Here is a 20,157-nt window from a genome sequence, read left to right as displayed (position 1 = left end):
GGGTGATGGGCATGTGTTGTTTATTAAAAGAGAAATAGAAGAATGTAGTAATACCAGTTTTAAACACTTTAATTTAGTGATTCCTGGAATCCAGGAGTGGAAAAGAGCATGCAGGTTTCTGTTACAGTAAAAGGGATGAAAAATTAAAAAAATAGCCTGGGAGAAGGTCAGTATTTTTTGGTCCTGTGCTTTTACAGGATTGTTCAGTGATGGTGTGCAGCCTGTACTCTCCATGTACAGTGAAGGAGGTCCTGGGCTGTGAGTAACAGAGATGTGGAGTTGAGCCTTTTAATGGTTCTCTCATGTGAAACAAAGGAATAATTCAGAGTTTTGTGCATCAGCAATAGTGCAGCACAGTGTTTGTGCTCTCTCCCCCAGCACTGCAGAGTGGACATAGCAGTCCCGTGCCAGTAGGGTGGTCAGCTGAATCCAGGGATCCAGCTGGGGTGAGCAGGAGTTGGGCTGGAGATGGGGCTACCAGTAGCTTAGTCCAGAGGCACAGCCAATCTGCAACCTCAGTTTGGATCCGACCATATGGCATTGGCCCCTTCTCCATGCCAGAGATGTCTTCAAGGGCGTGGTCTCCTGGGTAAAACCCCTCGTAATAAAAGAGTTAATGTGGAGGGCAGACGGGTGCAAGGTAATTGCAGCATTTACCCAAAACTCTTGTGCTGTCCAGTAGATCTGTTAGTGTGTGTGTGGTCAGGGTGCTTGGACCTTGGTGTCTGTGGGGACTCCTCAGATCTTGGTGTGTTTCGGTTTTTGTTTTGCTTGCAAATTCCTTTGGATTAACCCCTTCTGTTGCCCAGTGTCTGTGCAGTTTGTAAACATACAAATTTGTAATTAAGGGGTTTCCAAGTAGTTTTTGATACCTTTAGCAACTATTTATCACTTGTAATTTAGTTTAGATTGCATAATTCATGGAAAATTATTTCGGTCACTCATATGAAACTTAACTGCTACAGTCCATTTATTTTTGAGATAGAACATAGCAATAGGACATGTTTATATGTGGTAAATCCTAAATAACTATATTGCAAACAGCAAAAAAAAAGTGTTGAAAAGACAGTCTAACTTGAATAAGCTTGGTAGATTCCTGGAAGATAGAAAAAGTTAGTCCATTGATAATTGTATGGTATTTCCATAATTGTGTTGCACACTTGCACCAGTTTATCCCCAAGGTATAGCTGAGAAGATATTTTTAAAATAAAAGCTTCTTTAGTTTTGTAGGATCCAGACTAGGAATTGTTTTAAATAATTGAGGATGTATAGTACGAGGAAAGTTTTTTGTGTGTCTCTACTCTGTAGCTGTAATGTCAGCTCTGGCAGCCCGAGAGGTGAATGGTCTCACTGGAAACCACAGTGAGATGTTAAGGGCAAAGATAAGGAGTAAACTGTAAGTAGATACTCAGACGCTGAATTACTGCACAGCAAGATATAATGGTGCAAATGTCAAGAACTGAAGTACTGTATGTAAAACTAGAATTTTCTTATTGGTTTTGTGACATGAAAAGAAAAATAATCAGGAAAGAACATAGTTTGGGATTTAAAGTTGACATGGGGGCAGGAAAAAAGGTGATGAGACAGGTTGTTGCAAGAATTAAACCAGGATTATTTTGCTATTTTTTGGTGCAAAGTTTTAAGCATTTGACTGTAAATTCCTAGATTTTGGTGCCAAATAAATCTATATTTGTTTTATTTGCACAATCAGTCAGGTTAAATTTTCTGCCAATAATTGCTTTATTAAAACCACAACTGCAACACATCAGAAAAGAGGGAGAAGGAAGAACAAAGAATAAGAGAAAATTAAAAAGTAAATTTTAAATAGAAAATACCAGCTAACCCATGTACAGGCTAATTGTAGACTTGCGAAGTCTAAACACACATTAGAAGGAATTAAGCCAACTGTCCTCTATCTTCCAGAATGTATAATTACGTTGTATTACAAGTAAATAATTTAATTGCGAAATCATCATTCAAGTGTTTTCAAAATGAATTAGAACAAAGTATTGCCTGCCAAGAGCATGCAACCTTCAATTCCTCGCGTTCATCATGCGTTTATTGAAGAGCTTTCTTTTTATCCCCACGAACTCATCCACACCACGTGTTACTAGACTATGTCATAGCATTAGAAATCTGTGTGCCAAAAAAGAGTCAGGCTGCGTGATTAGATTTGGTGGATTCAGTGTGGCATCTCACACAGGAGAAAGCTGAGTGGCAATTCAGCCATCATCAACCTTAATACTTTTATGCTGCTATTCACTTGTGCAAATAATTATCTTTGTTTCCTTTTAGAGCTTGGTATGTTTCATGCAAATACTTTTTTTCAAACTCATCTGTCAGCCTCCACTTTTTTAGCTAAACAGTGATGTTTTGATAAACTGCAAGCTCTCCGTTTCTAGTCTGCTTTTTATAAATAACCTAAAAGACATTACCACTGAAAATTATTCTGCCATTACTGTTGGTCAGTTTATCTTGGCAGTTTAACATTGTGACACTGCATTAAGCTGCTTTGGCAGTTCTCATATGTTGTCTCTGCCTTTCTTTAAGCCTGTCAGTTTAAATGTCAGGCAGTTAAATAAATGCTCTGAATATCAGTATAGCATAACCTCATATGTATTTTTCCTGAAATATTTAACGTGCGTGTTTAAATCTGTTTTTCGACTGATCTATATACTGTCATTTTTTTTGGTTATCTTTATTCTAGGTGAATTATTCAGAAAATGTGCAGAAGATAGAAATCTTTCTCGGAACTATTTTCTCGGAGGTTATTAAAAAACACAATATGCAGATTTCTGTATTTGTTGTTTTTAGAAACTTCCATGACTTTTGATAGCTTTTCTTGAGTTCTTGTGGGTTTCCTTTTTACCCAAGGCCATCATGCTGTGAGTAGCTGGGGCCTTGAAGATAGAAAGCCTTTATTGATGTAGGGCACCATATACTTAATATGCTGTATTTCTTGAGGCATGCAAATGAATAAGGATTTTGCTGCCAGTTTTAAGTATCTTGCTACAATTTCAAGAACTCAGTTGTCTGTATTTCTTCAAAAAGAAATTAAATGTAGAGGATCACACCTATTTGTCTGTCCACCCTTTCTTCTCACCAGTAATTAACTGTTGAAGCCATCAATCACCTTCAACCAACTTTGTCATAAATGATAGTCTAAAGGGTGCTGTGTTCCTGCAAAGATGATGAAACCAGGTGATGCCACGGGACACATTAAAAGCTCACCCCTGTATTACATGGCCTAAAATTTAACACTTTCAGGAGGGAATTGTTTATGAATGACCCTGACTTCTGGGAACATTTCATCAGAGAATTTGGTGTCAAGTTACAGCCTTTTAAGAAATGAGACTTTTCAGTGCCCTGTAGAGGGTTTTTTTTGAAGACATTTGTTTGAAGAATTTAGATTATCGGAAAAATAAGATTCTGTAGGCCAGATTTCTAGCTCTGTCCTTACATATGAATGAGAAAGGAAAGTTGCTTTGCAAAGTGCTAGAAAATTGTGTGAAAGAGTATACAGAGGCAGAAGGAATAAAGTAATAAAATAATTTTGCCTTTTCTCATACTGTGGTGGAAGACCCATACTAGCATCTTAAGACCCTCATAATAGATGTCTGTCATTTTGGACAAATATAAGCCACTTTTTTTTTTCCTTAAAACATTTAAAATTTTTTTTCCTTAAAACACTTAAAACTTTCTGCTTGTTTTTGTGCCCAGAAAGCATCTGGACACTGATGTTGAATTACTGACTCTAGCATTTATGTGCCAGCTTTGGACTTTGTTCTGAATCAAGTCAGTCTTCTCCAGATGGCTGAAGGATCAACAGAAATACTCCAAGAAATGTCATTCTATAAGTACCTGTATTTTCTTAAAAAACAGTGTGCTGGGCCAGTGCCTCTGGTCTCTGAAATAAATTCAGTGAAATAAAAACAGTGAAAAGAAACCACTGTGCCTATAGAGTGCATGTGTATGTGCAAGGGCCTGTTTGTGCCTAAGGGCTCTAAAATGCTCGTGCCATGGGAATACCAGCTGAGTCTCCATAGTTCTCCCGTGGTGCCTGCAGTGGCTCCTCCTGCACAGGACTTCCCTTGAGCGAGGGCAGAGGCAGACCTGTCACAGCAGTGAAAACTGCATGTTGTTGACTGTAATATTAACTCTATCTCTTGACTTCTTTCTCTGTGGGCCACGAAGGTCACAAAAGAGGATAGGAGACACCAGTGCAAACTGGAGTTTCCCTTCATCCTGTGTAGTTTTGCCACACATCACCATGAAAGTTTAGATGAACTTTGGCAGAAAATACTGAATACAGGATCTGATCTCTGTGCTAAGAGCTCCTTACTGCAAAGCTTAGTGACCCTCTATGTTTTAATTGGCCTCTTTGTGTTGGCCTAAGTGCGCTGTCAATCCTGGATTCAGTGTATGTTTTCATCATAGCATATCATTTAAGTACTTTGCATACAGCTTAGTCACTTTGTATTCTGATTTATCCTTTAATTTTATAGATTTTTGTAAATATTTGTAAATGCTCCAAATTCTTACCCAGAAAAAAACCCAACCTTCTTTTTGAGTCTTGAAAAGTCGGTGGATGCATAATCCACTCATCTCTCTTGTGTAGAAAAGTTTGGGTTTGGTAAAGTATCTTTATTATTCTGTAGGTTAAGAGCTCCATGAATAATGTGATTTGTGTTCTGAGTTTGCATAAATAACTCATGCGATTTCTAGCTGGAACTCAGTGAATAACCCTCTGAGAAATTACAGATTAAACAAAGATTTATCTTTTGCAGTGATAAAAAGGCAGACTTAATCTTTTTTACATTTGTTGAGGTATTGAATCTCCAAATAAATTTCACTTAAGAACATCGGTTCACATAACTCTTTCAAGGGATGCAGAAATACTCAGCCTTATTTTGTGCACCAGTCCATCTCCATGCTGTCTCCTGCCCTTGAAAAATAATCTTCCAAGTGCTACCCTAATAGATCCAAGGTCTTCTGTTTCCACGAAATCCAAACATTGTCAGAATGGAGCAGGATTTAGGCATGGGTGGTGGGACCCCAGCATGTCTCAGTTCTCACTGTTCCCTCACTGACCTGGACTCCTTCAAGAGACTGCACCAGCCCCATGCATAAATGAGGGTGCCTGGGTCAGTGTTAAGGCAGTCTCCACTTTGGGGTATTTCCTAGACTTCTAGAAGCTCTAAGTAATTCAGACTCTTTAATACAGTTCCAGGGTTGAATGAGGTCCTTGCTTTTGGAGCCTTGCCCTTCAGGGGGCTTGATTGGTTTCTAACAGAGACAATTAACACTTTCTGTGCACAGTGGCCAATATTAAATAGTTTGACCAAGAACAGTCATAATAAATTATCATACAGAGATGCATACATTATGTACAAAAGGATGTATGTAAATGTAATATTTTTGTTCTCTGTCTGGGGCAGTGAGGTTGCCAGCACAGGGTCAGGTCTCAGCAGTGTCTTGTAGGTGGACTTGCATGTACTGAAAGTTTTGTGCTTGGAATTCCTTGAGAGTCAGAAGCTGACAGCTAAAGGACAGGTAGAAAAGTAAGCAGAAGTCCCAACAAGGACACGTTAGGCTCTTGATGGAAGACCTAGAATGATGAGATCTCAGATGAGATTGACTGCATAAACGCCAGAGTGAAAAGTTCATGTTCTGGATTTAAAAGTGTATTTGGATACCACCATTAAATTATATGCTTTATTAAGAATTATCTGTAAGGGCCAAGACTGGGGGATGCAAAAGCAGGAGCTGTGGGGGATATGCTTTGATGAATTGACCATAAACGTAGTTAAAACTGTATGTACTTGCATAACTTTATAAATATGAGCTATCGGTGTAGTACATCTACTAAAGAGCAAGAAAAAATGTTAAAGACACACATTGAATTGTTAGAGCTTTTCTTCCCTGTGAAGACTTACTGTGCATATTCCCAGAATAAATTGTTTTGATTTTGATAGTCAATGGGTGTTCTTCCTGAAGTAAATAACTGGGAAATATAATTAGTGTGAAGCGCAGCAAAAGCAATATTTTAACTGTTGCTCCTAAGCATAGCCAAGTCCACAGAGGATGAATTTCACTTGATCATGTGTGCTGTGGATTAATCAGCTTTGCTTCTTTTTATTTTGGAAGCTTTTGCCACATCATAGGGAAAATGTGTTTTCTACCTCTGATGCTGGTAGCTGCTTCTATTTGGAATAATACACTGTTTCAGCAATGTACAAGGTGTGGGTAGACCAAAGTGGAGGTTATTTACGTTAGTTCTTGATAGCTGCATGTCATGTTAGTAAGTCATCAGCACTTTTTTTTATAGAGAGATACATATAAATGGAAAATTGCAGATGGATTCTTCTTTTGTTAAATGCTTTATATTCACTTTGCTCACCACAAAAAACAGAACAGAAACATCCTGAAACTTTCTCCAAATCTTCAGTCATGGAGGAGAGAGTATAGTGGTAGATGACAGTAATGTTAAAAACTTAATTATAGTATCTAGAGAAAAAAAATTTAGACCTGCTGTGGTAATAAAGGATATGCTGACAATACCTCATGCCTCCATAAGCATTGTTAGGAGACGAGTGTGTTTTCTTGGTTCTCTAACTGTACCTTTGCTGCAACTCAGAATAAATCCCAAAGCACCAGTATCTCTTTTGCAGTTTCTATTAAATTAGACTTGCAATGAAAACAAAGCTAGTAAAAGGAATCTGCAGAACTACCCCTGTACATACACATGCAGTGATAAGTTTAAGGTTTATGCTGTGCTGTACAAATTGTCGCCTCTGAAATGCTCATTCACCAAACCTCTGTCTTCCAAGTGTGAGCCCTTTATTTGGAGATTTGTTTTATGGTTTCTTCTGTGACTAGTCTTAATTTTTTTTAATGATAGTTTATGAGACCATACTGACATACCCTTGTTATTTTTATTTCAGGCTCCAAAAGAAAACTTTCTGCCTGAAGTTGGTTTAGAAGCAAGCTGTAGTTTTGTCATGCTTTCGTTTGCATACCTAGACATCGAGGTTAATTAGGAGTTTGATTATAGGACTTTTTTTTTTAAATCTTTATTGGCTGGCCCATCTGCAGGCAGTTACTTTGCTGCAGAGATCCATGGCCTGCAAAAAGGCCACAGTGGAAGGCAGGGTGTACAGAGGCTGTCGAGGCTTCCTCCAAAATGCTGTCCTGTGACCCTTGAGTCAGCTGGAATTAGAGATTTGCAGCTGCCATGGACTGATGCTGTAAAAAGGAGCTCTGGTAACACAATAACGGCCTTCAGCAGTGCCCTTTAGTGCCTTGAGCTGGGCAGCTTCACATGCTCCAGGTAGCTGCCACAGTGAGAAAATCATTCCAACTTCCCTCTTCGCCATGTAGCAAAATTTTAGTGCTGGGTGCTGGTGTGGGGGCTGTGGGGGTGTCTGGCCTGCGGCAGGAGGCAGGACAGCCACCCACTGCAGAGAGGAAGGTGACTGGGGTCATACACCAAAGAGCCTGAGCATGAAGATGGGAGCTCAGCCCCGTGTGCTCCAAGTTACCTGGGTGCTCACGTTGGGGAAGCTCTGTTTTCTACAGATAGTATTTGCAAGTACTGGCTCCTGCACCTTTGGTTTTAAATTTGCAGCATGAGGTGCTGCTGTGAAGGTTTGATCAAGGGGTCAGCAGGGAAACAACCTGCAGGAGAATGAACTGTGGTGCACCTCAGCTGTGGTCAGCTCCTCGCCTGCCTGAGGGCTGTGCAAGGCTTCCACTGAAGCTCTTCCTACCTGATATGGGAAAGCAGCTCAGTGCTCCCTTCGCTTTTGCTGTCTTTATGCACTTCAGCTATCACTGGAGAGTGCAACACAGCAGTGACATTTGTAAAGCCACCAAAGCACAAGATCACTATTCAGTGCCATACACTAGCAAAGCCAATTAACTTGAACAGGAAGTGGGGTTTAATGTGCATTTGGGAATTAAAAGCTAGCTGGAGGTGGGAGAAATGGATACTTACGTTTCCCATCTGGTCTTCTCATGCTAAAAAGATCTGAATTTCTCATCGAGATGCTAGTTTTTTCACTAAGTTCTGGTTATCTAATAATCAATTTATAACATCAGCAGATGCTGATACATAGATATGTATTGTCAGTCCAGAAACACTTTTAGTTAGGAATTGAATTGTGCTAGACTACACTATACACATAAATACAGCTATAAATGTTCATGTGTGTTAAATCTGTGAGAAAGACACTGTCAAGCACTGGTTAAGCCTCTGGACTCCTTTCTGCCTGAGAGATTACAGAAGGACATTAATAAAACATCAGTGTAGAACACACATTGGACACAGTGCTGCTGACTACATCAATAGATCCAAAACTTCTTTCTTGTTCATTTTGGTAACAAAAATTGTTACCAATAAATTGAATTTCTTTAATTTTGATGTGTGTGTTCCTAAAAAGGAGGCTGTTCAGAGTTTTCTGTGATGGAAGAACAAAGTTATCTGATCCTAAAAAGTTTCCTTTAGATAATTTGGGAAAATAACTGTGACTTGAGGCTTATTGTCTTACACTGAGGCTTTTTCTTGCAAAACTCAAAGTAAAGTGAACCAGACAAGCAGTGTCTACAGTATTTTTAGCTACTCTTCTTCCAAAAAATAAATTTTCCATTCAATATGATAGTACATAAGTGATAAGACCTTTTTTGTTTTTTTCAGACTTGGGGGGGATAAACATGGGCTTCCTGATTTTAACAAGATATTTCCATATTTTCTGTTTTAACAGAGTCATTCTGCTGAAGTCAGTGAAACTAGTCTGTGCAAGTTTATCAATGCAAAATTGTATATACAAGTTGGAACTATTGCTGATTCAGGAGATATGCAGTGAGTGAGAAAAAGAAGAAAAGTATTTCAGTCATGGAAAAAAATTGTATATTTGAAATGTTTAAAGCTTTGGGGTTGAGGGGTTTGCTTATTGCTTTAGTATAAAATTTCCAGCTAGTGCCACCTTGGCAAACCCTAGAAGTTTCAAAATGTTAGTTGTGACTTAGAAACAGTAGTTGTGTTTTGTTTTGGTTTTTTTTTTTTTATCCTTTCCAGAATGCCCAGTGTTTCCTTTCAGAAAGTTGCTGGACAGGCTATAGAAGGGAAGATCTTACCTACAGATGCCAAATGGGTCTGGGGTCTAGTGGTGCTTGAAAAATACAGCTGTAAACGTTCATGTGTGTTAAATCTGTGAGAAAGACACTGCCAAGCACTGGTTAAGCCTCTGGACTCCTTTCTGCCTGAGAGGTTACAGAAGCACATGAATAAAACATCAGTGTAGAACACATTGGACACAGTGCTACTGCTTGGTATGGGCTATGTGGGAGGCTGTCTAGCAGGGACCTGTTCAGGAAACTAACTAAATAATAACACTAGATTAATTATCTAGTGTTTTCATAAGTAAAAACGTTCTGCTAATGTATCTTACCATTCTCTGAGTGCTACTGAGGTGCATCTGCTGTCTGTTTGATACTGGAGTCTCCTTGGGGCACTGTTAGGGCTGCACACACATTTGTACACAACCCCATGTAGTTGATTAGGTGTCTGTGGGCTCATGCAAAACTGAGAAGATCTGCCATTTATATTTTAGCAATTTTTTCCTCCCCGTGCAGTAATTAAGATTTTTCTATTAATATATGTGTTGATAAAATGACCTATATATACTCTCTGTATAATTCCACAGTTATTTGGCCAGCATTTTGGAGCAATTTCACCCTAAACTTAAATAAATGTACAAGTAGTATATATTTAGCTACTGCATTCTTTGTGTAAGTATGTTTTACAGCTAAAGTTCTTGATTCAAATGGATAATTTGAAAATCCAGGATGGGGACCAGGAGTGTAAGGCAGGTGTCCTAGTTGTTTAACCAGAGCGTGCAGTCCCTGACAGCTTCTCTGTTCTATCTGCCAGGCCATCTCTCAGACAATTAGCCTGGGGTTCTGAAATGTCACTCTTTGGCAACTGTTTGCCTTTAATGACTTCATCCACTTAACATCTTTATAACAACAAATAAATATCCTGGTATTTTAATTAGGCATAATGGAAAATACTCATTTTTCTTTTCTGGTTATATTTGAAATCCAGCCTGGCGAATTAAGTAGCTGAAAGTGGGAAAATTCTGATTCTTTGTATTAAGATTTTTGAATGCAATAGAATAAAGAGCTTTTTTAATTAAAGAAAATGTAGAAAAAGACCATTATCAAAAAGGACAATAATCCACCAAATCTTACTGAACCTACCTGCAAAAGCCTTGTGGTGTTCACATGTTGCCTCTACCTGAAAGCCTCTCAGCTATATAATAATTAAAATTTAGAAAAGTGCTTCTTAAAATTTAGAAAGTGTCATCCAGGTACAGTCACATGTAACCTTTTTTCCCCCTCAAAGTATAGTTAGTAGCTGAAAACTTGAACATTTCTTCATTCAGAAATACCCAGAGGGAAACAGTGACAGGTGGAAAACAGCTGTTCATTATCGTCTCAAAGAACAGTCCCAAGGGAGAGAAAGCAGGTTTTTAGGGAGCAAAACCTTGTTTTTGTAGATGAAGGTTACATTATTTGAAACAACAGAGTTTGCCAGCAAACAGTGGGTATAAGTGCAGTGGTGTCTCAGGATCATCTGGTCCCACGCAAGGCCACCCATGGGCAGAACTGCATCCAAACTGGGAATGCAGCAACATCAGCGTAGGTGACACACACTGTGGCACAGGTCCAAAAGTGTTGGACAATGTCAGGTAGAATGGACAAAACTCTAAATGTGTTGAATGTGGTCATGCAGGAGGGCCAGAGGTCTCTGTGTGGAACACTGTTATGTAGAACTGGTCTCAGATGCCCAGCTTACTCTTCTTGTGTCAGGATGCCCAACAAGGGCTTCAATATCTGCTGTGTATAAATATATTGTGAAACCAAATACCACGGGGTATTAGAGAGGACAGAAGGGGTGGGGGTTCAACAACAAAGTAGAAAAAAAAATTAATAGAGACCTTACCTGCTGACAATTGCTCAGGTGTGAATTTCAGGAGAGAAGATGCCCAAGCAGCCTGTTGATCCTTTTGAAATGTAGTCTCAGCTTCCAATAACCTGATTGTCCTGCTCGAGTACTTGTCTTCTCACCAAAAACAGGATATGGATTTCAAAAGACAGAGCTTGCCTTGTGTCTCATCAGCAGAGGACAGCCTTCCTCTGTCTTGAGCAACCACCAAGAGACTTTCACAAGCAGTATGTGGAGCAGTGCAGTGTGTGGACACATTCTGGCACTGTTTCATCAGTCTGAATAGGTTTACCTTGCCCATAAAAAAGTGTTGAAGCAGTGATTAAAATGTTGGGTTTTACTTCTGTGAATATTTAATTTCAAATAACATGAAAGTATTGAAGGAATCCTGCAGCATTAGCTGTTATATTATTGCTGCAGGTCTGCTGCTGACATTTGAACTCGTTTTACATTACGGTCTTTTTCTTTAGAAATGCTCATTGTAACAAAGTCCCAGATGAACAGCTGGCCCTCCTCAATCAAAGAAATGAGGCACAATCTCAAGGAATTGGCCCAGTGCCTAAGTGCATACCTTTGAGAGTGGAGACTGTGCAAAGGAGACTTTCGGGGAGGGCCAAGAGGTAGAATAAGAAGTAGCAGCAGTTTGTGCGTGTGCATTTCCTAAGAGTAAAATCTTTGATGTTATTATTGCAGTTTCCTTATTCCTCTGCAAGTCTGGGAATAAAGGTTTATTAGAGAATTTTCTGCCATTATCCCCTTGTATTCATTACTCTGGTTGGCAGAAGAACAACCAGCCTGCATTTATGTCCTGACTCTAAGCATGTTGTTAGCTGTTACGTGCCTCTTTAAGTGGGGGATCAGAGGCTTGGCTGTAAATATGAGGAAAGCTCAGGATAAAGCTGCGTATACAGACTTAACCTGAGGTCACTTAGCTCAGTAAGAGCGATTTTGCCGTGGGGTTTTGTTGTTCATTCAGACCTTCTCCTGCCCTCTGCTGGCAGTTCCTTGTTATGGGACACGAATGCGCTTACCCTATTCCCGGGATAGTTACCTGCGCCAGCTTGCTGCTTGCAGTCTCCTTTGACAAATGGAATTTGAATTCATTAATGAAATTTCTTGCCACAGGTAACTGCTGTGCCCACTGCATTTATAATGTCTTATGAATGTTATATGAAGATGCATAAAGTACAGTAGTTTTGGCCTTTGAAAATCATCTTAAGGTACAAGCTATCACCCAGGGATCAGTTATTCTGTCCTTCAAAACTGTATTTAGTTTCTAAAGGCAGGCAAGTTTCTGATTTTTGTCAGGCATGCTGATTTGCAAAGTCAAGTACTTGAGTTAAGAAATGCCAGTATTGAGGGTGGCAGTGCTATTTTAGTGCTACTCTTGCCATCCTGTGTTTGATGCCTGGAGGTATTAGAATGTACTTTTCCTCCACTGTTTTGGGGGGGGTGTTCATGTTGGTTTTTTGCATATTTAATGAGCGGTAATTCCGTGTATTTGTAGTTTCACCTGTGATGTAGCCAGGTCTGGAGTGCTGTTCTCTAAAAAGCCTTCGGGTATAGCTCTGTCTACTTCTCAGTTTCAGAAAGAAATGAAGCAAGAAGCACTAATAACTTTGAACTTGGTTCAACTCTTATGCACTGAATGAGTAAGCAAAGTGATCTAAAAGGAAAAAAATATGTATGTAAGAGCAGGCAAAATAAAGAATATACAGACTGCTTCAATTTGGATACATTCTCGTTTCTTAAGTATGTTATATTACAGCCTTGATCATCTTTTAGTATTTTCTGAATTGGGTTGAGATATTCAATTGCTTGAGAAAGCCAACCTGAAAAATTGTGCATCAGCTTTGGATAACAATGGCAGTTGTGAGCAAGGCTTTTAGATCCACTTCTACCAGTTGTGTTCATGAAGCAATTAAAGTAGAGATGAGTTAGCTGAGATTTTATTGATAGGCATAATGGGATGTATTTTTGCTGATGGGTTTCTGAGATAGTTACTGTAAGCAGGACAGTGATGAGAATCAGTGCAGGATTTTGTGAACGTAGTTCTTGGACATGAATTCTCTTGCTGTAACTCTCTTATCCCTCCTACTTATCCCCAGTCTAGTTTCTGTACTTTAGGTTCCACCTCTCCATCTGAGTTACATCCTTTGCCACAGAAGACCTTAAATCATGCCTCTGCTTGGTTCTTTCCCTTTCTCCAGTCTCCTTGTTCCCAAGCTTAGTCTACCATCTTTGGGCTCTTGATCCAATCTGAATTTCACATCTCTCTGCTGCTCCTATCATGAGTTGTAAGTCTCATGTTTGTTTGACTTCGAGACCACTGAAAAACTTTCCACTGGAGCTGTAATATACCTATGCTGACAACAGGATTCACCTTCTTGTCTACTTATTGCAGGCCCCTTCAAGGCAGTTATAACCCTTTGCTGTGGTTGCTTTCCTGCCACCTCTTGTCTCCTTCTTCCTTGTCAAATCTGAAAATAAATGTCAACCAAGTGAGCAAACAAGTGAACTAGTATGGAAGTAGGATGAGTCTTTAGTAATAAAAAAATATGTATTTGACCCACAAATTTAGTTGTAATTAACCAGCTGGGAGCTATAATCTCATTTTTCCAGGAGCCTGGCTGCCTTCAGGTAGTCACGGTCTATGTGTGCCGAGGAGGATTAGAGATGGTCTTTGAAGGTGCTGCTTGGGGAAAAAGCAAGCTGTTATTGTAATGGGGGACAGCTGAGACCCCACCTTTGTCACCAGTCACCACCGAGACTGGCTTTCACCCTTCCTACAGAACAGTGCATTTTATAGAAAGGTACTTGCTATGCAAAATCCTTGCTCCCACAGGCAGGCTGCCTTTGGAAAGGAACCTGCAAGTGTGACTTTTCAGGAAGTTAGTTGGGGTTACAGTCTATGTAATTTTTCCATTAATATTCATCTGATAAAATTAACAAGTACAGTTCTCAGAGCAAAAGGAAGGGAACTTAATTAGAATTCAGCAACTCAGTAGGGAGCCCAGATAATGATTGCAAAGGATGTAAACTGTGCTGTGAGACACCGTGCCTATTTTCACTGCAGCACTGCTCAGACTGCAGGAGACCCTGAGAAGAGAGGGAAGGAAGGGCACTGGAGGCCCTGTCAGCTGTTTTAAGCAGGTACCATCCTCAAGGCACTCATTGGTGGCCTTACCCCTGCTGTTTGCAGAAGGTCCACCTAAGGTCCATCTGGTGCTTGTTCCAGGGCATGCAGGCAGGTGACTCCAAGGCACCTGGTGTGTCACACTCTGCCTTCCCGCCTCCTTAAACTGGGCTTTTCAGCTTCTCATGCTGTGCAAAGAACTGGGGTGTCCAGATCCAGGTACGAAACCCTTAGGCAACCTCCTCCCAAACAAGCATCCTACTTCCAGATACCAACTCCAGGAGGAAACAAAGTATTTCCTGCCTGGGAAAGAGGGGAGGAGGGCTGCTGCTTCCATAGTCCCATCCAGCAGTAATTGCTGGTTGTTGAAATGAGCTGATGCTGAGTGAGTGAGGAAACTGGGGAGCTGTGGTCAGCCATAAATATGAAGGCTGGGACTCCACATAGCTGCTTACTGCTTTTCTGAGCCACCTTTTACTTTCTAGCCAAAAAATTTAAAATTAGCTTATTAACAAAGATAAATGCATGTTAATTGCATCTTTATGGTTTTTCCCAAGGAAGTTTCAAGTTTTGAAACAAGCACTAACAGCATGCTTGTTTGCTCTGAGGAGTCAGGCATTTACGCTGAGGAACCATGCTTGGAGTTCAGCAGTAGGTGGGAGAATGTGCTCAAGAGGTACCCAAATCCCAGCTCATTAACCCACCTGCATACAAGAGCAAAATTGTTTTTGTTACTGGATTTGTTAAATGCAGTAGTTATGATTTCTTTTTGATGGATTTTTAAAATTTCTTTTGAATGTTGCTTTAGTTTTGCTAACAGCTTTTTAAGACTTTTTTTTTCCCTCCCTCTGTCTTCAGCTATTGATGGATTTCTGAAAACTGATGAAAGACAAAGACTGGCAAAGGAAAGAAGAGAAGAAAGGGAGAAATACCTTGGTAAGTTGGCAGGAGGTTGTATGTATTATTTATATACACATTTTAATAGGCTTAACTAACTAACATAGTGTTTTTTCTGTTCAGAATTTTAAATCTTGTTATTCAGTCTGTTCCTAGTCTTTACCACTTCTTTTAACTCAAATTATAAAAAATAATCTTTCTGGATTTCCAGTCAAATATTTAATATTCTATATTTACAAGTTGACTTTCTTCTTTGATTTGTGAGCTTTTGAATATAAGTTTGGGTTCAAGATACTGCTGTTATGATCCTGGTTTGTGAAAATACCAAATAAGCCTTGAATAATAGTCAGAATAATATGTAGGATGATTTGGTAAAGCAACCTCAATTTTAATCTGCTCAGTTTTAGCCATCTTGAAATATATGATAGAGTTGTTAAGTACAGCATTAAAGCCTGTACTTTTCTGTAAGTTGTAAAATGGTTAATCTTTCGGGAGAATGATAAAAAACATTATTCAGTTCCTGAATAACATAAGCAATTATTTCAGATTTTTTTAAAAACAATCAGTTATTTTTAGTCTATTAATAGGACCAGGGAAATGTTGAGAGAATTGTAAAATACATATGTGAAAAGTATAAATATATATTTAAGGGGAGTGGGTGTATATACAATTAAAAGATAAACATGTAAGTATATATTTGAGTGTGTATGTATAGATATACACTTATGTGTACATAAATGAAATTAATTGTTCAACATTGGTTTGGACTTCTTATATCTCTCTCTATGGATATAAAAAAAGTGTTAAACAGTTAACTTCACTTTTCCTTGTTGTAACGACAAGAAAGGTCAGTAGCAATGTTCCTAGAGATTACCTGACAATACCTAGCAGAAGGAATTGTCAGTATTTTATGATTTTTGTAAAATTTAAGATAAGCATATATTTTGAAGAAATGTCAACTAAGTATGGGCACCTGTCAAAAGAACCATAGGAAAATACTGTTTTCCTTGCATTAAGTAAACAAACTGTTGATTGTTTCTTGACAAAGTCTGGGGCTTGAGACCAGTGACTTGACATTTTTTATTACCATGGACTTGGTCAGCAAGATTCCTTTTTGTAGTTCTGGTGAAAATCTGCTGCTCTTTAGTACTTAATCTTGCCTGAGCTTCTGTCTATCTGGGGCTTACTTCTCTTCCAGGTATGCTCAATGTAGGCTATTTCTTCTTTCCTCCTGATTATCCCTTCTTTTCTTGTTCCCAAGAAAGTGATATGATGATTAGATTTGAAAGGACTTGGAGCAGAAGAGGAGATGAGAAGGAAACTGAAACCTGGAGAATTTGGGAGTGGTTGGCCCAGGAGATTTAGAAGGTGGTGTCTGCAGTTTTCTCCCAGACATCATATATGCCTCCTGGAAACATTTTTCTTTAGGGTTAAGACTATTACTCTAATGGGAAACTTTGGGTATTGGTCACAGTTTGACTGTGACAATTTTCTTTTAGATGTTCGGAAAAAAAGTAGCATGTTACCCAGAAGGTCAGGTCTTTAAGCAGTAAGCAGGTACCATGTAGCAATATGAAGTAACATTTTCACCCAAGACAAAACTCACTAATCAGTGGTTTTGCATCCCTAAATGAAGCAACAGGAATGGTACATGTGTCCATGATGACAGAATTGTTTACTTCTCTGTCCAGAATCAATCCCAGGTTTCACCTACTTACTCAGAAGGTAATCTTAGCACAATCTCTGGACACCTCACTTTATTTTTGGTTTTTATGAACTCCAGCATGCTTTTTTTCACCTGCTCTACCTGTTGTGGCTAGCAGTTGGAACAATTAATGCCTGGTCACTTGTTATCCACTGTCTCTGAGGTAACTTTTTCTGTTGACAAGTCTGAATCTTCATGCATTCAATCCAGGCTCACTGCATCACTGACATTCCCCTCATACAGCCCTGTCCTGAGTGGGGAAGATGAGTGGATTTTCATAAGGCAAAAGGGGAAGACAACAGCAACTGTATTTCTAACAAGAATAAGCTAGAAGTTGTTCTGAAAAGCAGACTGGACTTGAGGAGCAAGTATTGTAGAAGGATTCTGTATTCAAGGGAAAGAAATGGAATGTTGGAAAAGGATCTGGGTGTTGGAAGGACTCTGGTTTTCACCTGGGGACGTTGGGATGGAGTGGAGCTAAGAGCGACTGGAAGTCACAGCTGTGGTTAAAGAGCCTGGGGGCAGGAACTGAGGGGAAAAGGGTGATCTGAGAATTTGGGATGGGGTTTGGGGTGGCTGGGCAAGAGCCTAGGAAGGATGGGAAGATAATGTGAGAGAGTTAGAAGGGTGACGATGTGCCACACAAGGAAACAGGAACTGAAGAAACACAGGCTGAATAAGTGAGCAGGAAGAAGGACTAGCTCTAATATAAACAGTGTTAATTCTGGTTTTCCCTGACTTTGAAGTTCTTAGCCTGGCACTATTCCTTCTTTGATATTGGCTGTATGTGTGTTGGTATGTGACACTACAGGCTTGTGTGTATGTAGGCATGCTTACTGAGCTCCTCTTTCCTGCCTTTTTATGGAATACACTTGCATGGAAAATGGATTTTTCCTCTCAATTTGCCACATCAATTCATACTACTTGTTCTCCTATGTACACCTGAAGCAACAGTCCAGTTGTTGGAGTCTGAATTTCTGGAACATTGGGGTAATGTCCCATGAAGATTATTGCTCCAGTTGGAATAAACAGCTGGGCAAACCCTCAATAGCAGAAGTAATTCTTTTTTCATGTGAAGAGGCAGAAGTGGGTAAAGATGTAGCTTTAGTTATGCTAGTTATGAGCTGAAAGATGCATTTTCAAAACTTCATAGGAAACTTAGCATATATTATTTACATGTGTCTATTTTGAAGGCAGCTCCACAACAAGAAGCACAGTTTTAAAGAAATCCCAAGGGCTTTTGCTTCAACATATGTAGCTGATTTCCTTCAAAGCTTACTAGGAACAGTACGTCTGAAAAAATAATTTGGCTTTAAGCTTCAGAGGGACTTGAAACATAAAAAAAAAATTGTTAAACTGTTCTGTACACTGTTTGTACATAGGTAAGGGGTACAAACTGGCACCTTGTGTACAAGGACTTCCTTTTTTATTTATTGAGCAAATCACTTAGATTTACTAATAGTTTCGGCACTTCTGTGCACTATATTTTTAATCTTAGTGGACTAAAACCTTGTGTACTTGTATTTTAGACTATTGTTTCATGTTATCAAATAATTTTTAAGCAGAAGCAAATTTGCATGAAGTGAAATGCACCTTTTTCTCTGCACAAGCTGCTAGGGAACAGCAGATACTGGAGAAGGAGAGAAGAGCAAAACTTCAGTATGAAAAGCAAATGGAGGAGCGATGGAGAAGACTGGAGGAACAGAGGCAGAGAGAGGAGCAGAAGAGAGCAGCTGTTGAAGAAAAACGGAGACAAAAGCTCAAAGAGGAGGAGGTAAGGTCCACTGGGAGATGTATGGCAGCATTAAACATGGCTGAATATTGACATGCATTAAACGATTGGGGGTGGGGCAGGACTGGAGCAATTACTGCAGGAACTGCAAACCACATCACCACAGCTGTAAGTAGTCTACCACTGTACATCAAAAACACTTTCCAAAACAATTGTGTTTTATTTTTGTCTGATCTCCTGGAATAGTCGTCTACTATTGGTAATGTATCTGGGACTCTGATTGTCAAATATAAAGCACCAGCTTTCTGGAAGGAAGTCTTTAAAAATGAGTGTTTCCAAAAAGGGAAAGATTTTTCATACTATTCTGTTTACTGTCCATGAAACAGAAATAACGTTTGTGAAAATGTGTTCTTCCATTTTTCCTTGGCGACAGAAACTCAGAAATTTGTACTTAAAGCACTGAAGAATCTAGGCTGTTTTTAATTTCTAGCACAGAACAAAATCACATGTTTTTAAGCATCTTCATACCCTTCTTCTCTTCTATGCTCCCTGCTGAGATCATTTAAGGTTCTTTTTTTGCTCTAGTGAGTCCAATTTCTGGTACAGCTCTCTGAATGCAGGGTGTGTGTGTATATCTCTGCATGACATTATGTAGAGAACACTAGCACTGCTACCCACAACTGATAAAGAATTAATGATTTTTGGAAAAGGGGGCAGTGGTTTTAAAAAAAAAAAAAAGCCAAAGGAAAATATTTCCCCAATTCCTGGATAAAAAAGCTTTAGAAATACAAAAATAGAATAAATCTTAAATTCCCATTTTCTGCTCCCTGTCCTTTCATCAAAATAACTTTTCAAAACAGATAAAACACTTCTGCAGGATTTCAGAATAACATACAGCTGTTCATTGAATTTTTTGTTTGATTTTTCACTTTAACTTGAAGAGAAGATTATATCCTGTCATTTGTCGTTCAACTTTAACATGCTCATTGTGGCTTCTATGTAATGGCTGAGAATTAATTTTAAAATATTTTGTCATGTGGTTTGTTTCAAATTCTTTTAAGAAAAATGGGAAAAAGCAGAAACAAAGGGTGGGAGGTCTCTCTCCTCTGGTAACAGCATTGAAGTCATGTGCTCCTTCCCCAGCATTTCCTGCTGTAATAACCTTTTGTAGCTAAGCAAAATTGATTCCCTTTGTGAGGGTTGTAAGGGGAAGGGACAAGTACAAAGATTTCCAAAACCCTGTCCTCAAAATTTTCAGCAGAGCAGGACAGAGAGGCAAAGAGGAGTAGAAGAGCAAGTATCTGCCAGCTTTCCCTGCCTGCATGGTTTGTCTTTGCTGGAGAAATGAGAGCAGAGTTGTTGGATGTGAGAGGCTGTGACAGGTCAGTCCCAAAGCCTCTGTTCAGTGAGGGCCGACCCCATCTCCTGTAGTGGCCTCCTGCACTTCCCCAGAGATGGGCATAAGAGGCTGAGTACACTGTGATGTTTTTCCCAAGCATCAGCAAGCCTGTTCCAGGTCCCCAAGACACTGCACATGTGAGGGGAGACTTCTGTAATGGTGAGGGAGAGGCTGCTTCCAAGTGTTTGGTCATAATGTGAATACCACTTGTAGCTCTGATCACCAGGCCGGTCCTTTATGCTTGAAGTGTCCAAAGCCTTTTTGGAAGCTAAAGCAGGCC

The 20,157-nt window shown here is 39.4% G+C and overlaps 1 protein-coding gene across 11 annotated transcripts in view; it reads left to right on the top strand.

Annotated features, from left to right (window-relative positions):
• The window catches only part of MAP7D2 (MAP7 domain containing 2), an 82,920-nt gene that overhangs the window by 31,659 nt on the left and 31,104 nt on the right, over positions 1 to 20,157 (top strand). For 10 of the 11 annotated variants that reach the window (XM_048287464.1, XM_048287536.1, XM_048287519.1 and 7 more), the window contains exons 2-3: positions 15,003 to 15,080; positions 18,357 to 18,520. In XM_048287464.1, coding sequence (XP_048143421.1) covers positions 15,003 to 15,080; positions 18,357 to 18,520 — 242 coding nt within the window. Of the gene's footprint in view, positions 1 to 15,002; positions 15,081 to 16,732; positions 16,767 to 18,356; positions 18,521 to 20,157 lie in introns of all 11 variants that reach the window. The other variant, XM_048287483.1, reaches the window with a different exon arrangement.

This window comes from Corvus hawaiiensis, chromosome 2, assembly GCF_020740725.1.
Source record: "Corvus hawaiiensis isolate bCorHaw1 chromosome 2, bCorHaw1.pri.cur, whole genome shotgun sequence".
Lineage (NCBI taxonomy): Eukaryota > Metazoa > Chordata > Aves > Passeriformes > Corvidae > Corvus > Corvus hawaiiensis.
Note: the sequence above shows the minus strand (reverse complement) of the source record. Positions and strands in the feature narration are given on the sequence as shown.